At 41.4% G+C, this 19,119-nt stretch overlaps 2 protein-coding genes across 2 annotated transcripts; one reads left to right on the forward strand and one right to left on the reverse strand.

Moving 5' to 3' along the window:
- The first annotated feature begins 1,793 nt into the window (after window positions 1–1,793).
- On the forward strand, window positions 1,794–9,207 carry WDR13 (WD repeat domain 13). The gene is made up of 10 exons (XM_063294089.1): window positions 1,794–1,891; window positions 3,113–3,199; window positions 4,002–4,242; window positions 4,685–4,794; window positions 5,052–5,182; window positions 5,944–6,251; window positions 6,654–6,834; window positions 6,919–7,060; window positions 7,194–7,312; window positions 7,538–9,207. Exons 2-10 carry the CDS (start codon window positions 3,159–3,161, stop codon window positions 7,720–7,722), a joined length of 1,458 nt encoding a protein of 485 aa, XP_063150159.1. The 5' UTR covers window positions 1,794–1,891; window positions 3,113–3,158; the 3' UTR covers window positions 7,723–9,207.
- Window positions 9,208–11,388: 2,181 nt separating this feature from the next.
- Window positions 11,389–18,444, reverse strand: SUV39H1 (SUV39H1 histone lysine methyltransferase). Its single transcript, XM_063294090.1, has 6 exons — window positions 18,273–18,444; window positions 15,131–15,276; window positions 14,138–14,803; window positions 12,892–13,038; window positions 12,663–12,792; window positions 11,389–12,353 (listed from the first exon to the last, which is right to left on the reverse strand). The coding sequence occupies exons 1-6, from the start codon at window positions 18,289–18,291 to the stop codon at window positions 12,217–12,219; spliced, it is 1,245 nt and encodes a 414-aa protein (XP_063150160.1). The 5' UTR covers window positions 18,292–18,444; the 3' UTR covers window positions 11,389–12,216.
- Window positions 18,445–19,119: the final 675 nt, after the last annotated feature.

Here is a 19,119-nt window from a genome sequence, read left to right on the forward strand (position 1 = left end):
AGGGGAAAGAAGCTGGTCTGGGAACAAAATGAAGAGTAAAAGTTGTAACAAATGTGAAAGCCCGGTTCTTGGAAAGTGAAAGGAGCAGCGTTTTCAAGTGGGGAATGATCCGACAAGGGCATTTTAGACAGCCTGGACCTATGCAAGAGGCAAGCACTTTTATTCTGGCCCTCTGTAGAAAAACATCTACAGAAGAAGGTAATGGCAAACCACTTCTGTTGGGTGGCCAAGAGAACTGCATAGACTGAGGGAGACTTCACTTACTTAGTGGTGTCTAAGTCGCATTTTACTTACCACTCAGCTCTCTGGATATTTTTAAAGTTCCAGATTCTATATCCATAGGATATTTTTTTAAAGTTTCAGACTTTTCCAACCAGGTGTTCTCGATATACTTTGGACTACAATTCCCATTGTGACTGGGTGGGGGTGATTGGCACTGTAGTCCAATCCCTCTGGAGGACACAAGTTTGGAAGAATCTGGCTTACTCCCAGTCAAGAATTGGGAGAGAAGAATGGGGGAGAATTCCAGTCATGGAAGTACTGGTTCTCCATTTCAGTCCATGCTGGAAATAAGTTGAGTGAAAAGCACTGAACTCTGCTTTTGTCTCTAAGACATTGTTGGGGGTGGGGGAGGGGGGTAGGCATGGTGTAACTAATGTGTAAACTTCAGCTATGCCTTTGCCTTTCTGGGGATCTGGATGCTTGTGGATAAATACTGAAAACCAGTGAGACTCTATTTGAAAAAGTGGGTATAGGGTGGGAGTGATTCACTAGATATGGGGGATGGGTGGAGCTGTAGGAGATTAATATAACTAGTTTAATATCAGGTGCTCTAGTTGAAGTAAAGAGAAAAACACATCAGGAATAAAGTTTGCCCTGTTCCTTTTTATTGGATTTTGAAAACAACTCCACCCTCTCTATAAAGGCCCAGATTGCAGCCTAGCAGGTATAGTGGCTTCCCTGGAATCTGAATCAGCAATGGCTGGGACAGTCAATAAGCAGAACAAGACTAATGTGAGTGGCAGTAGCTGTGACACTCGAGGCTGGAGGAAATTCCAGTAAGTTCCCTATGAGACTATGAGTCCTCCTTAAGTGGGTAATTTGCCAAGCTTTGCAGAAGTATCTTACCACTGTTGACACGGTTGGCTCCCTGGTTGAACAAAGGAGGACCCAGTTTTTTCCTTTCTCTTTTACTAGAAAAAAACAGACTTCTGCTACCTTCCCACATAATTTGAGGTAGAACCTGTAACGAGATCCCTCAAGAGGTAGGGTGCAGAATTCCCATATGATTCATTATACTGGAAAATACTAGGTTCCTGTATCTTTGATATCTGCTATGTGATATATGTAAATATATGTAAAGCCTGGCATTTCTAGATCAGATTCAGACGACTATGACTGCTCTACTTCGCAGACCGGGCAACCAGCGCCCTATGGCCATCCGTGTGAATTGTGCTTCCTTGCTATTTTTCTCCGGAGGGCTCTCATTCACCCAAAGGATAATGTTAAAAATAAATTTTAAGTGGAATATGCATGATTTCTAGCCTTGTGAATCATTCCAGTCCTTCTCAGTATCTCCCCCTTGGCTTGTCTGCGGCCACTGTTTCGAGGAGGCGCGCAATCGCGACCGGCGTTACCCCCAACTTCCCGCTCCCAGTCTTCCTCTCTTCTCCCTCGCTCCCTCCCTCCCTCGCTCCCTCCTACGGAGACTCGGCACTTCCTTGGCGCGCCCAGAGGGAGGGGATGGAGGCGCCCCGCATGCGCCGCTGCTGCTGGGCTGAAGCCATCGGGGCTCCGCCTCCCTTCCTCTTCTTTTTTCCTTCCGATGTTCTCGCTGCTGCCGCCGCTGCCGCCGCCGCCGCCAGGTTTGAGAAACCGGGAGCCGCTCCAGGTACGGTCCTGACGCAACTTTCCTGAAACCTTTCAGGTTGCAGCCGTGCCCCGGCTGATTCTCCGCAGGCACCCCATAATAACCATCCCGGGGCCTGTCGCCATGGAAACAAGCCAGTCTTGATGCTTCTCCACCGTCTTTTGGCCTCTCCTTTCTAATGATGTGGTCACCATGGAGACCTGGTGGTTTTTGCCACCTTTGGAAGGTCTCTTTCCTGCGCCCTCCCGGCTCTACACAACTGAAGCCTTCTCGCTTCTCTTCCTCATGGCGCCGGAAAAATATCAACGCTGTTCTAAACTACCATGAAAAGCATCGCTCCTTCCTTCCTCTTCCATGTAACAGGATCACCATGATTGTCTTCCCATAAAAACCCTTGGGCATTATTCCATCTTTCTCCCGCTCCCCCAATCGACTAGAGCATTACCTCTCATTGGTAGAATAATAACACATTAGAGTATCTGCCCTTTTGCCCCCTCTCATTTGGGCTGCTTTCAGAAGAGATGGTAGAGATCACATAAGGCCCTACGGAGGCCTGGATTTGACTAATTTAGATATGCTCTTGTAAGAGTGACTAAGTTCCTAAATTTGGAGGTGGAACCCGCTGCCTTTTGCCCCACTGTGGTGTGAAGATTACCTTTACAGTGAAGTGTAGATTCTTTTATGCAGTCTTCCAAACCTGATTCCTCCAGATGCGTTAGACCAACACTCATAAATGTGGAAGAGATAGGCCTGAATCAGTTTTGTTATTGCTGTTCTAGAACCATGCAAAAATTTCAGGCCTCCATCTACTCCTATATTGTAGTTGCCAGTATGTGGAAGGAACATCCTGGCTCCTAGTGTAAAATCTTTCTTCCAGGGTGGAGGTGGGAGTGGGAATGTGCAATGATGATAACTCTGAGATTTACAATTGGTATTCTGCAGAAAGTTCTATACCACTAAAAATTTGCCATTAATGTTAGTGACTTGTCATTTGTTGATATGGGTTTATAAAAGCCAGTCATAGAATTCCTGTAATGCAGTGGGATGTACATTTTCTGTTTTCTCTAGCTGTTGGTTTTACTCAAATTTAACAAATTTAAAGCTGGGCATCCTGAATAAATGCTTTGGACCTAGCTATTTGTAGGGCTGAAACTTGCATTTTGAAAAATTGAACTATATTACATTGTTTCCCATTTTAAACCCATCTCTGACCCTCAGCTTTTTGTACCCTTCTGACTGCAGGCACCCAGTTAGCAGCTCCCCTGAGCAGCCAGTGGTGGTGTGGGGCATGGCAGCAGTGTGGCAGCAAGTGTTGGCTGTAGATGCACGGTGAGGCTCCTTTACAGCATGCACAGGTGGCTTGAGCAACAGGGAAACGGCAGTGCACCAGTATGATGTAGTGGTTAAGGTGCTGGACTGGCATCATGCAAGACCCAGGCTCACATACCCTTAGCCATGAAACCTCCCATTGGACTGGTTGTTCTCTCTCAGCCCAACCTACCTCACAGGATTGTTATTTTGGGGAGAAATGGGGGAAGAACTGTGTGTATTGTCTTGAGCTCCTGAACAAAAAATGCAAGATATAAATCTAGCATGCATGCATACAAATAAATAAAATAAGTCAAGAGTATGGGACACATTGTTCTTAGTTGCTGTTCAGGGAAGTACATTATTGAGAACACAACTTCATACATTTGTCTTGAGATTTTATTCCTATGAACTGATTATTGTTTATTGTTTAGTACCATACTATGAGTTTAGGAATTAAATCAACATTGAGGACATGATCTGAGAGATGGGAAAAGAAGCTCTTTGCTATCTTGATTTTTGAGAACAAAGGTAGTGTTATCATTTGAGAGAGAGAATTTTTGGTTGGTTCTTACTACGGGACTTAGTAATGGAATTTTATTCTAAATGTTCAAATGCTTTTCATTTAGTGGACTTAAACGCATACTGACATGTGATTACAGGACTACTGAGATGAGCATGGGGTTTTGTGCTGCAGAGAATCTTATACTCTCTCAGTTAGCAGAAACTCAGAGTGTTGCTAAGCGAAAGAGAAGAAGGTTAAGCTCAGCAAGGATACTATTGGTGAGATTTCAGGCAGCTAATGCATCATCCTGTCTTGCAGGTACAACGCATACCGCACCCCAAACTTCCCTCAGTTCCGTACACAATACATCCGCCGACGAAGCCAGCTGCTGCGGGACAACGCAAAAGCAGGCTTCGACCCCCTGCTTCGTAAGCAATACCTGCGGCTACGCAGTCAGCTTTTGGCCCAGCGCTACGGCCCCCTCTCAGAACAGAGCAGCTTTCGAGCCTACAGCAACAGTATTGTCCGAAGCAGTCGCACTACACTTGATCGCATGGAGGTGCTGAGGTTTTTGTATCTTAAAAATAGCCAGAGGGTAATCAGTCTATTTGATAGGGAGAATGCATTTTTTTAAAAACTGAAGCTTGGAAAACTTACTTACATTTAATCACTCTTGCATAATTCTGATTCCGTGTTTCAAAGAGATTGGGTTAACAAGAAAAAAATGTAATCCTAGACCTCTTGGAATGATTAAGGAAGTAGTATCTTGTTTCTTAGAAATTATTCACATATTTCCAGAATTGGGGAGATGGAAGGGGGAGACAGAACTTTGTCAATACCCTGTTACCTACTACAGCACTGAAGTTTCATTGCTGTCACTTCCTGTCCAGAATCCCTCAGGACAAGCTTTGCCATTTCTTCCCTCTGCACAATGTTCCTCTGCAATGTGTCCTCCAGCTCCTTCCTGTCTTAAAATGTAAAATTATGTGTTGTAACAATAGGATTTTGATGACGACCCGAGAGCACTGGGTGCCCGAGGCCACCGCCGCTCTGTCAGCCGAGGTTCCTACCAGCTGCAGGCTCAAATGAACCGAGCTGTCTATGATGAAAGGTATAAAGCCAACAGAGGATTGACTGGAGATAAAGGTCCCAGGTTCCTCTCAGTCTGCTCACTTGCTGCATGCCAGTTACTTTGTTTGCAAGTTTTAATCAGGAAAGACTGGTGGTAGTCAAGACTTTGAATAATGTGACTCCAGTACATTTTATCGAAGAACAAAGGTTCTGTGGTTTTGTTTTGCCTGTACCCCATTTCTGCTGAAAATTAAGTTCCTGATGTATCGATTTATATTGTCCTTATGTCTTTCTTAGATCTCCAGGTAGTGTTGTCCCCACTTCAGTGGCAGAAGCCAGTCGTGCTATGGCTGGGGATACTACACTAAGTGAGAACTATGCCTTTGCTGGCATGTACCATATCTTTGACCAGCATGTGGATGAAGCTGGTGAGTAGAGGAAGAATATAGTAATGAACCACATAAAGGCATTGCTAAGCATCTCTCTCTTGTCTGTTGTCAACGGATTAGCAGGCATGTATATAATGAACCACATCATTATTTGCAAAAAAAGATATCTGCTAAGTATTGATCAAGTCCCTTGTCCAAGAAAAGAGGTTATTATGATTCCTACCTTTTTCTGGATAAGAATAAGAACTATGGGAAATGGAACATTGGGCAAGACTTTATAGCAGCTCTCCCCAAAACTCCACTGCTGTCCAGAATTCTCAGCAGTGGCCACATTAGTTGAGGAAGGCTAATATCAGGGTTGCAATCAATGCTGGTAACTGCACGCTTAAGATGTTGAAGTCTGGTAACTTAGCAGAGTGCCCTCTTTGTCCCACCACACTACTCAAAAAATACTCAATTATATGAAGTCCTTGGTGTTCTCTGAGCAGCTGTATATAAACAAAGAGCAAACCCCACTCCCTTCTAGCACTGAAGATGTTACCTAGTTGGGTAACAAAGTGTCTGCAAGGAAACAACCTAGCTCAGAGGACACTAAGGACTCCACAGTCCAACCCTGAGTTACGTATATTCTCTTCTATTGGTACTCCTCAATTAGTTCGATAATTGTATTGACACAAGAAGGAATCATGGAGGGACATCTATAGCTAAAGCACAGAAAAATAATCCAGAATATAAGACTCAGGAGAGTCCAATATCAATCTAATCATGAATTTTTCTCCCCCCGATCCCTTTTTCCTCAGTGCCTAAAGTTCAGTTTGCCAATGATGACAAACACCTACTAGCCTGCTGCTCTCTAGATGGCACCATTTCAGTGTGTCAGTTAGTACCCACTCCCCCTGTGGTGCTTCGAGTGCTGAAAGGACACAGCCGTGGCGTATCTGACTTTGCTTGGTCTCTCTCCAATGACATTATTGTTTCCACTTCACTTGATGCCACAATGCGCATTTGGGCTACAGAAGATGGCAAGTGTATCCGGGAAATCCCAGATCCAGACGCTTCTGAGCTACTTTGCTGTACTTTTCAGCCAATGAACAATAATCTCACAGTGGTGAGTGAAGTGCAGTGACAAGGATATGCTATTCTTTTCTGCACCTGAGCAAGTACACTGAGATATTGGGCCTTTGTCATCCCAGAAACACTAGCTTCTGTCGGACCGGAGTTTATTACTCACCTTATTCCCAAACAAGGAATGCATTGAAGGATTTAAAAGCATGGATGCTCATCTGTCTCTAATGGGCGGGCGGAGGCGGGGAAGAGGAAAGGGGTCTAGTTATAAGAAGTATAAATATTAAATTCCCCCTCCCCCAAGTTATTCCGACTCCCTTGTGAAGTAAGATAGGGGAGGGGGACTGTGAGATAACTCCCAATTCCCATTCTGTTTATGTTGCTAGTTTCTCATGTTCTGCTTAATGGAATAGTTACAAAAATGATCTCTCTATCTGTCCATGAGGTGGGGAATGGAAAACACAACCTTCATGTGATGAACATCTCAACAGGGAAAAAAGCGAAGGGTGGCTCAAGCAAACTAACAGGCCGAGTCCTCTCTCTCTCCTTCGATTCCCCTGGGCGTATCCTTTGGGCGGGAGATGACAAAGGCAGCATATTCTCATTCCTCTTTGACATGGCCACAGGTGAGTTTCCAAGAGGAGCTTGCAGAGATTAGCTGCAGCCCGCTTTGGATCAGACACAGCTTCTGCTTCGTGTCACTTTTGCAGGAAAACTGACCAAAGCCAAACGCCTAGTGGTTAATGAGGGAAGTTCTATCACCAGTATCTCAGCCCGTTCCTGGATCAGCAGAGAAGCACGGGACCCCTCTCTCCTCATCAATGCATGTATTAACAAGCTATTGTTATATAGGTATGATGCTATTGCACCAAAAGACTTGTGCTTTATTTGTATATGCAGAATATTAATGACCTCCCATTTGAGGGTGCAAATGAATGAATGAATGAATATGCGCTTACACTGCTCCTTTTACTCTTCCTGACAGGGTAGTGGATAATGAAGGAACGCTGCAGCTTAAGAGAAGTTTCCAAATACAGCAGAGCTCACATCCTGTCCACAGCATTTTCTGCCCCCTAATGTCTTTCCGTCAAGGCGCTTGCATTGGTATGATGCCTGTAGGGCCGTTCTGTAGTTGGGAAAAGAATGTAGCAGAGCCAGTTCTCTGTAGTTTCTCATAGTTCCATGCTTTTAATTTTCCCATTTCACATGATTTCCTCTATAACTAATGCAGGGTTAGACAGAATAAAATGCAATTGCAGACCCCTCCTTTATTAAGGGCCTATATTTAATGAAGGTTTTATTCTAATAATTTATTTTTGTGCATTTCAGTGACTGGAAGTGAAGATATGTGTGTGTATTTCTTTGATGTGGAACGCGCCACCAAGGCTATCGTTAACAAACTTCAAGGTCATAGTGCTGCAGTCTTGGATGTCAGCTTTAACTGTGATGAGAGTCTCTTGGCATCCAGTGATGCTAAAGGCATGGTTATTGTCTGGAAAAGAGAACAGAAGTAGCATATTTTCCAGTGACAAGCGCAAGGAAAAATACATACGAAACACAGCTGTGAGGAGGATGGGAGTCCTAAAGGAGGATTAAAGGATCCAATATTTCTTCATATTGTTGGTTTATATCTTCTTCAGCCTGGAGCATATCGAGCATACTTCCATTCAGACCACTGCTTTTGTCCTTTTCAGTTGGTGAGATTTTGTATAGCATGCAAAGGATTCTACTTAATCCTGTGAAATGTGGTTTAATGGACTTTACCATCCAGATTACACTGTTCTTTTGCCAGGATCATTTGCTGAAAGCAAAGGTGGCCAACTGTGTTACAGGAACTGCTTATCAGTTGGTATAAAAACGTTTAGGACTTCAAGGGTTCTTTTCTGACTCAAGAATATGAAACCTAACTTGGTTTCAATCCCATTTAATACCAGTCTTTTCCTAGATAGCATGAAGCTGTATGAACAGTGGCCCCATTTCTTCCTGGAAATAAATTTTACACCATGGATTAAAATACCATGCTCATTATAATGGAACACAAAGGACATCAAAGATGAGGAAAAACACCTGCCTCTATTAAGAAGGATCAACCTGTGTTGTTACTGAATTTGTGAACTTCTGCAGCTTTAAATTTGTGCACAGACTGCTCTTCAATATATTAGAATGATTTGTTTGTTTATATAGTAGGATATTTGCTTTAGCATGTTTCTCAAGAACAGGTTGACAAAGTATCTTCCTCGTATAGCATTTGTGTATGAAAGCCACAGATATGAACAGAGCATTTAATTTCACATTTAATTCCACGTTACTAGTTACGTGTCTGGAATCTACCAAAATAGTTAGCATATTCCTGATGCCTAGCTGCAGAAACAAGTTTTCTTAGAAATGAAGCTCTGGAATGGGTCTACTTAAATTGAAAAATGATTTTTTGTCACATCTTTCACAGCATGCATGAAATTGGGATAAAAGGGGAAGGGTAGTTGTATTGAACTTTTTGTATTGTGGCTGTTAGTTTTTCTTTAGCTTTGTTCTCTCTCTTGTGCACAAGAAGAAATTCTTTCTAAATTCACTGTCACGGGAAAAAATAGCAGGTGGCATTTAGCCAGATAGGTTTTTTAGGCAGATACCTGGCAGAGAAGATCAGACAGAGATACAGTAGTACAATTAGGTAATCTTATCAAGAAGTATGAATTGAGCTAAGGGGATCATATCCATGGACATGCAAGCCAGTCATATCTTTGTAGCATGGAAGTTGCAGAGCCTTAAGCAGAGTTGAAAAGATTAAGAGATTATGTGGTAATGTTGTTTGAAATATATAAAAGAGTTTAGTCCTAGAAGAAGGTTATTTATGTTAGGCTGAAAAAAGTATAAAGTTAACAATGTAAAGTAGCATGGGACCTTCAAACAGAAATCATAAGTACTGTATGTTTAGGTAAAGGTATGTTTTTCTAACAGATAATATAGCTGTATTTCTAATAAACTGTAACTGCAGTCTACCATTTAAACTGCTCTTATTTAAACAGAAAGCTGATGTCTTCCACAGGGGCTTTTCAGGGAAGGGGAGGCCATCAAGATGTCTGGTGTCCTGCTTCAGAAGTATTGAGTGGTTACTGAATTTCAGCCCATGACAGTCACTCTATGCTCTTTATCAGTCTTAATGGATCAGACTTCTGCAACATCCTACCTTATAGTCTGCCAAGAAAACTTTGCGAAAGCAGCATCCCCCCAAAGGGTCAGACATGACTCAGTGCTTGTACAGAGGACCTTTCACCTTTCACCTTTTCATGTACAAAATATATCCCAGAAAAACACAAGGACAACATGAAATCAGTGGTCTCACTAGTTGCTGGAGAGGATGTATTCAGAGGAACAATGTCTCAAGATCTGCTGATAGCGTAAGTTGCTATAACCAAAGGTGATTTATCTTCAACAATGAGCACAATTCCTTTCCAAGATAGGGTAAGTTGGTAGCACTCACACATCTTGCGGAACCAAATTCTATAACATGTGTTAAAAATCTAATGACTGCATTCACACAACATGCTAAGCTTAGTTATATTTGACTTTGGTTAGTATTGCTGTGGCTTAACAAAAACAACTTATTTGGTTAGTTTATGATTCAGTGTATTGTACAACTCTAGAAAAGAGATTAATTCTGTGTGTTACGCAGGCCCAGCAACCTGCCCTAAAGGTCCTGTCTAATTGGATATCCCAGGGTTCTAGTTCTGAGAGGGGGCTGTCTCTATTCAAGTTTCTTTATTCCATACAGAATGTTATTCTAATTACAGGTGTGTAAATCATTTCAGATTTTAAACGGGTAATCCCAACTTTACCAAAAGTTTTTTGACACTGTTTAACAACCTGGAAGTGTTTCAAAATTGGGACATTTGCAGGATGATCAGAATAGCATCAAAGAGCTATATCATGTATGAAACATTTCAAATTCAAAACATTTACAGAGCACTCATTTTGCATTTTTTTCCCAGTTTTAGAACACTCTATTCATCTCTCCTTTAGCTTCTCTTTAATAGAGGTACCCAACCCCCCAATTATTTGACTACCTTTTTGTGCATCATCTTCAACTGTTAATATACTCTTCTCAAGATAATAGAAATCTATATTTTAAATATGGTCAAATCATTTTTTGAAAAATATTTTCTGTGAACTTGGATATACTACAAAAATGTGTTAATGACTATGCATATATATGATGCTGCTATAATCAAGGAAAGTGAGGGTAAGCCTGCCTAATTGTTGCAGTCTCCAAGCTCTAAAACTGTTGAATTTCAGCAGTACAAAAATCAGTTTTTCTCAGCATTTCTCCTTTTAAAGAATTAAAGCTGTAAAACAAATATACTTAACCTCTTGTAAGGTTAATGCATCTACTTGAAGCAGTTCCCTCTGCTCCCAAGAAGTACAGAATTTCAGCTTTGATTTCTCTGCATCACTGTGATCCTCAGAGGTATCTTTTTAAAGTAAAAAGTGTGGTCCCCAATAAAGAGGTCCACCCCTGCTTAGATTAAGACTACCTACCAAAATGAGTATATTCAGATAAAGACAATACAATGACATCTGAATATTTAATTGTAAAAAAAACATTAAAATGTACTTAAATCACATTCTGCTACTCTTTGAAATACAGCTGCTGGTACTTGCAGTGTGCTAACAGGAGGTCATAACCTGTTTCCTATTGTCTGAGGAAAAGGACCCGAAATAATTGGTTTAAAGTCACTGGAGGGCATCTTCCAGTTGAAATGTCAGGAAAGCTTCCTAAAGGTAAGAGCATTCAACAATGGAACCTATTATCCTAGAAAATGGTGGACTCCCTTTCACTGGATATATGCAAGCAAAGGTTGGATAAATAGTTGTCAGGGCTGAGTATGGGCTTGGACTCAATGGCTTAAATGTTCTCTTCCATTATTCTGATTTATTATAATAACAAGATAAATTTAAGTTTAATTTCTCTTGTTGTTATAAACCTCACTTCCTTGTGCCAAACACAAGTGTTCCTGCTCTACAATTAATACCACCTTTCAAAGTTATAAAAGCTCCTGAAGAAGTCCAAAAGCAAGCGAATTGGATCTGGAACTCTTATTACATTTATCTCCCATATCTGTTAAACGAAAGTTGCCTCTGAACTCCATTCTCTTCACATTATTACTGCATTAAAAAAAGTCATAAAACACAAAATAAAGAATCCAGCCAGTTAATTTAGTTCATCAGTCATTAATTCAAGAACTTCATAACATCTTCCAAAATACAACTATCTCCCAAAGCTAGTTTTTGCCCCAACCCATTAAAAAAATTTAAAAACATTTTCTTTAAAAACAAATGCATCAGTTAAAAAATATGACATTGTGGTTTTCCAGGTTGCATAGAGCTTAACTCCATGATGGTTTTTAAGTGCGATTTCAAGTAGAAATGATGTAAAGGTGGACAGCAGTCATATGGCACACTGAGGTAATACGAAGTCTGTGCACAGGGGGAAGAAAACAGCTTTGTTTTCCCACCTACCAGTAAGGTGGTAAGGAAGTGCTTCTTATAGAAAATCAAGATTTCTGTCCTTCAGAAAAAAAAAACTTTGAAAATTAGCCAGTTCTTTGTCCTTGTACTCAAGGCTTTAAAATGGTAATAGTAAAATAGCTGAGGTTCAAATAAGATATGCACAGACGTATGAGGGGAGTTCTGTTCTATGCTGTAGTTTTTCCAGCCAGCATCTCAGCAGCAAGTTTGAAAGTCAAGCAACCTGTCCACCTACTGAAAAGACTGCCCCCACCCATGTTTCCATAAGAATACTTTGATCAGGCAGTCAGAAGCAGCCAAGTCGGTGCTGTAATAGCACAAGAAATGCAGATAACTGCCCTCTTGCAGCTCTAGTCTTTATCGTTTGTTTTTCAAGCAGGTAAGTTCCTGACTCTTACCCTCTGTCTGCAATCTTTCAACAACAGCCAGCTTGGGTTTCCAATCCAGGCTTCACCAGGCATCTTCCAAGAAAAGCTAGCAGGGAACTAGAAAAGATATTTCCGACAAGACTCTGTGCCACATTTACACTCAATTCGCATCCGCTTCTTCGGTGAGCCAGCCAGGCTTCCCACTAGGCCAAAATTAGAGTCCATCCATGTGCTTTCTGCATTTACTGGATCCACTGTGGAAGAGATTTATCTAGCATCAAATTTCACAAAAGTTGTCTCTACATCTGACAACGCAACTACTTATTTGCTCATTGACTAAACTTGAAATAACTTTGTTCCTTTAACTTAACAACATACCACTTTCAGAAGAGATAAAACCAGAATCAACTTTCACATAACAAAGCAAACAGTTTTTAGATCAAAGAAAAAGTCCAACCAGAATAAAAATAGGAACTTCAGTCCTCCTGTCCCCCAAGTCTACTGCAGCAAATTGCAAGCTATCTCAAATTCTCCCCAAATTTCTCCAGCATGTCCTTTCTTACCTTGCATATTATAGTCAAAGGTGAGCTCTTCACCAGCTCGGATAGATCGAGTAGCAAAGAAAGCAATGCGTGGCAACCGTTCATCCAAATTTTCAATAAAAACATTGTACACCTGTAGGTTGGGGTTGCACTGGAAGCAGAGAATGCCAGGTTCAGTGGAAAGTGAAATAAATCTTGCACTGAACATTATTGAATACATGGCTCCCTCCTCATTATTTATTGCACTTACACTGTGATTAACAAAATGTGAAATGTTGCCGTAATAGGCAGCATCTACTGTGTATACATCTTCAACGTAGTCCAGGTCAAACAGATAAGTGGCACCCTGTCGGTCATAGATCTGACCCCGTCGCTCAGCTTCCTCTGATGTGATAATCTGGGAATGATGTGGAAAAAATCATAGGAAAAAGTCTACTTTTGCTTGTGAGTTATATCAGATTATTCCTCTCTGCATTTTTGGATTTCCAGGTTTTTTCTAATATTCTTCAGTTGCTGTGCTGAGTACATCCTTACTCATACACTCTAAATGTTTAATCCTGTGTTTAGTTATCACTTTGATTAATGCAAAGATTTGAAAATACTCCCAAATTCCCATAGAATATAAACTCTCTACCTTGATCATCAAATTGTTACAGTTCAAATGAATTAAATGACTTCATTTGAACTGTATTGTATGATAAGTGAATTCATTCACCTCACACAATTTGTTGGCCAGGTTTGTTGTACTAGCTTCATCCATTCAAGCCCCTCCATGCCACAAATGTCCAGCAGGAGGCTCCAAAATATCTCTCAACTACCACTGAAGTGCCCACCACGTTCCGGTGTGCTTTTCACTACTAACATAACTGAGATTATTAGTTGACATTTATTCAGTATTGCCTTCTTTGCTGATAATAGCTTACCTATTTAAAAAAATCACACTATTCAGTGACATGATCCTTAAACTACCTTACGAGAGTTTATACTAATACAAATACAAAATGCACATAACTCAGCAATCTAATGGACAAAGGAAACTTAAATGCTATATATACACCTGACAATAGAAAAAGGATTGCTTGATTTAAACAGATGTAAGTTTTCAGATGGACAGCAATAATGTGACACAAAATCGGAAAGAGAACTAAGACTTTAGGGAGAAACTTTACTAGTAGGTATACCAAATCAATGTCTGGCTCACAAAGTATCAAACACAAGATCTGTATATTAATTTTTCTTTTCTTTCCAGTTAGTTGAATCATACAAATTACAAGGAGAGCAGACACCTTTCCCCAGATGCATGTAAAATTGAAATTAAACAAGCCAATATGACTTGTTAAGCAAACCATGGTTAGCAGTGTGTGTATCTAGTCTGCTTTGAATACAGAATTATAACTATACAGCTGTTACCTATTTCATCTGGTATAACTTGGAGCGGATTCCATCTGCATCCTGAATTGTAACAAAGTTTATGTATCATACTGGCTCAGCCTTACCTCTCCAACATATTCCATGACAAAGCTGTGCTTGCGGATCTTCTCCAATGTACGTACACCCCAGCCACGTCCATTATCTGTCCGGAAAATGCAAAGGTCATAACGAATGCCTTTCTGTACTACACGGTTTGGGCAATCAATGCCACAGCTGCAACGAGAATTGCACTCATAGATGGGCATGCCAGCCTTGATCTTCACTTGGCCCAACTCATTGTAGGCAAATTTATGGTGTGAGGCACCAGGACAGCAACCTCCTGCTGCTTCTGACAGACAGTCTGAGCATTCACAGCCTACAGCCACCTGGTTGAGAGTGATACCCTCCCCTACTTTATACTCATTGATGTAGACAAAGTCCCGGGGAGGCCCATCCAAGTCCACCTCATTTTCTACCACAATTCGTCCCTTGTGGTTGCGCTTGGCATTAAGCTCATATTCCCAATGCTGCAAAGCTCGCCTCTGTTTGGCCTTCTGAACCAAATAGTTGGAAATTCCTTGGTCAAGTAAGCGCATATTCTTTTTGAACTTGCTACCACGCCGGATCAATGCCTGTTCTAGGTCTCTGTGGAATTGTTTGAGTATGCTGATACAGCGCAAATTCTTTCGGGGCTCCCAGGTGTTCTCTGAATCAGGATAGCCCCGCCACTTCACCAGGTAGAATTCCTCATCCTGAGTAAAATAATAGTGCATACTGTAAGTCTACAATATTACAATTTTCTTCCCAGAACAAACTCCAGAAAATGACATTTGGTCACTAAAACAAAAATCCAAGGATATAATACAGGTACATTACGTAGCATTTCCACCATCCCATCCTCTCACCCCAGATGCCTTAAGGAAAAGAACACTGGTTAAAAGAGGGAGAGCAAAAAGAGGGAAAGTATGGATTATGAAAAATGTCAATACACATACTCTGTCAACAGAGGGCTGGAGAAGACTAATGTAAGGTCATTTAAAGGAAATAAGACTAAAGCTATGGGAAAATTGGAAACTCACCCGGATTTTCTTATAATCACATAGATACTCTACTTCAAAATCACTGAGGTTTTTTTTAGTAATGCCCAAGGTAGGGCAACACACCTTCTCCAATCGACACAGATCCTGGAGATGGGACCAAGTTGACTTGCAGCAAACAGTATATTCTACAGAGGATAAGAGTAGACATTCACTGTTAAAATATACAGTTTACTTTGAAACAGGACTAACAGATTACCTGGATAGCCCTGCAAAGCATGCTAACCGAAATAATTAGAGGAAGAATCCTCCTTTATATTAAGTCTGACACACATTCTTGAGACACAGAGAATAGCAGGAAGAATATTTCAAAATAGCCACATGAAGGAATTTTTCAGTACACTACAGACAGTCCCCTGATGAATAATAACTGCTTAACTTTAGATGTCCAAGCCATTTTTTTTGTTCAGAGCCTAAAATTATACTTAAAAACTAGAAAAAGAATTATTTCCCATTTTATAAAGAGAGAACCAAAAATGAAAAGGTGTTTTCCCAAGAAACTTCTTTCAAAGAGTTATTCTTTGTACTGTACAGAACATAACTCTCTGTTTTCACAACCCCCTGGAATTGCCAAAATGGGCTAAGATCCTGGACAGACTGTTAAATGAACAATCTGTTCAGGAGCTTATATAATTTTAGTGAAATTTCTTTCCAGCACTCTGGTTCAAATTTAGTACTCTAGAATTAGAATAACCAAGTCCTACATGTATCAAAATCAAGCTGGTTTATTCAAATAGTTTGTTTTTCACTTACAGAATCCTAATTCTTTTTACCAGGCTAATAACATTAGATGAAGGGCTAGCACCAACTTCAGATGGATAAAGGTGAGGAGTGATTATAATTAGCACACTCAAAGAGACTGTATGTAGCTCAGGGATGAATTGTGGAGTCCTTGGTGCTCTCTGAGTTTGGTTGTTTTCATGCAGACGTTTCATTGCCCAGCTAGGCAACATTGTCAGTGCTCAGAGCATCCCAGACCAAGCTAAATCCAAAAAACCCTAGGGAATTCCTGGAAGTTTGGCACTCAGACAAGTCAGCCATCAACAGGCACACGGAGATAAACAATATTTATATACCATTGAAAAGACACAATAAAAAAGCTAAAAAGGAAACAAAAAGACCAGAATACCTCCTTGCCAGCAGTCAACACCCAAGATAAGCAAAGATTACCACCAGGATTACCACCAGAAGAACAATCAAGCAGTATTCAATACCCTAATCAAGGAACTATCAACTCAGTCAAACAATCAAACAGTAAACAACAGCCCAATCAAAGAACTCCCAAGGAGAGAACAACACCCTCACCAACACAGGCAGGGCAAGCCACTATATATAAACAGAAAGCAAGGCCCTCTCCCTTCTCACACTGAAGATGTTGCCTAGTCTGGCAATGAAACGTCTGCAAGTAAACAACCAAGCTCAGAGAGCACCAAGGACTCTACAGTTAGCATGCTGTCGTCTACTCCAAACTCTTGGACAAGCTATAAAATACAACATATCTAAGCTTGGTAGTGACAACTGCATTTTAAAGAACAAAATGTAAATAAACTTATTAATTTTGTGCCAGAGGCAAGAACTATGTACGTACATTGAAATGTAAGCAGCATGAGAGTCATTTCATTCAAACACATCCACATGTACTAAGAGATGCCTCATCAACACTGTAAATACTGTACTCTAGCATGTGTACAGTTTTTTTATATACATGTTATTACATTTATTTATTTAAAATATGCTTGTGCCACTCATTCCCATAGACTTTTGAGCAGCTAACAATCAAAAACATTGTAAGAAAGAACCTGCAATAAAAATAAACCCACTGAACAAAATAATTTTGAAAAGCTCAACAGTATCATAAAGGATTAAAAAAAAGCCAAAGTTACGTATCTACCAATTCATCCCAGCAGCCAAAGCATGTCTTCATCCTAGGCTAGATGGAAAAACCAAGTCTTAAATGTTCTTCTGAAACCAGGAGGGAAGAGACAGGCCAAATCTCCATAGGGAGGGAGTTCCAAAATATGAATTTAAAAAACCACTTATCTCCTAGTTACTGTCAGATGGCATTCTCAGAATTGCTAAACTAAACTTATAAACTGAACATAAGATTATCAGGAAGAGGTGCATACAACCACATGTATTTTTTTCTACCAAAAATGCATGAATATAAACTTAATAAAATAATGTAACTAAGAAAAATAATTACTATAAATTGCTGGTTAACACCTCCACGTGGTTTCAATTCCAATCCTTCTCAACAGATAGATGTTGAAATTTGTGGATCTTCAAACAACTATATTGAATCTATAAATCTTACCTAAAGATTTATAAGATCTATAAATCTTACCTAAAGTAGAGTTTATGCAGCACAGTACTGTATTAATTTCTAAAGCCTGAGTGTCATACAAAAATTAGATTTTTCGACTATAGGTCTGCCTTGTTCATTACGGATCTTAAAGTCACTCTGGAAGCCTTTTCAGCTGAAAAGCAGCCAAAATATGCTTTAGGGAAAGACCATCAAGTCTGACAGGCCAGAAACCTGAAATTATTATTGCCTTCAGTAAATTCGTTCTCTGAGGAAAACTTATGCCAGAACTGAGTTGCACAAAGTTTTCTCCGGCAGAGAGAGGTGCTCTTCGACGGGAAGGGAACATTATGCGTGACAAGGTTGTTCCAGGAACGGAGAGCACATGACAAAAGGTGAGAGGGATCAACGAAGGAGACAAAACGGGGTCTCCTTTGAAAACGAAGCAAGGAAACATTGCTGGGGATACAACAGAGAAATCACTGTAGATCGTCAACGTGGGTTAGCTTTGGGGAGGGAGCCACTTTCGCCGCGCGAGTCAGTGGGATCCACGCTTTTCTCTCGTTCCCCGCGCGCTCATTACTTCCTCGCTCGCGGCCAGAGGCAACCGACGGCCGCGCCACGTACGCCGGCTCGCGCGCTCTTCCTTCCCCCCCCCCCAATAACGGTCGTCGCCGAATGCCGCCTCCGCCACGCGCCCGTGAGAACGTGGCGGAGGCGCCAACTGGTTGCTTCCCTCGCGGCACCTCGCTCTCCCTGTTCAACCCAACCCTTGCCGCCTCGCGCCGCAGCGACCAGCGCGCTCTTGCTAGTTTCGCTCACCTTTTAAATTTTCCGCCATCTTGAACTTTTTTTTTTATTTCCCTCCACCCACCGAGGCTGCCAGAAAGTTTTCATCTCACAGAAGGGAGTTGGGGGCGGGCTTCGCCTTTGGGGCTTTGAAGCTTCGCTTTTGAGTAACGGGCCCTCAGCCCAATGGGGAGCGCAGGAGCCAGCTTAGGCCCCACCCCGCGCCCTCACGGGCTTACTCGCTTACTCGCTTCGTTTCCTCCCGCCGGGCGGCGGGTTCTGGTTGCCGCTCGGCGCGAACTAAAAGCAAGACTTGGCACCGCCTCCCGGCGCTGCTCAGAGCTGGAGCTCGGCCTTTTTAAAAACGGTCGGTCTCTCGATGTTTTTCCTTTCCTTACTCGTGGTTGGAAGAGATGTGAAGGAAGAGAAATAGGGTACGAAGACAAATGATTCAATTGACAGCTTCTTTTGTCTCATGAGAAAGTTGCACCGAGCACTGGTCACCTAAAAGGTGTAGAACAAACAAAACTGCTTATGCTGTAATAAGGAAATGGGGGGAAAGCGGATTATATCCACGTTATTGATCCTAATCTTTTTTTTTAGATTTTCTATCCCGCCTTTATTATTTTTATAAATAACTCAAGGCAGCGAACATAACTAATGTATGTTCTTCCTCCTATTTTCCCCCACAACAATAACCCTGTGAGGTGGGCTCGGCTGAGAGAGAGGGACTGGCCCAAGGTCACCCAGTGGGCTTTCATGCCTTAGGCGGGACTAGAACTCTCAGTCCCCTGACTATTTCCTGTCAAAGCCAAGGAAAAACCATCAAATTAGCTGCCACAAAGACTAACTCAACAATTGGGGCAGGAAAAAGCAACTT

The sequence above is a fragment of the Candoia aspera genome, chromosome 2 (assembly GCF_035149785.1).
Source record: "Candoia aspera isolate rCanAsp1 chromosome 2, rCanAsp1.hap2, whole genome shotgun sequence".
In the NCBI taxonomy this organism is placed as follows: Eukaryota; Metazoa; Chordata; class Lepidosauria; order Squamata; family Boidae; genus Candoia; species Candoia aspera.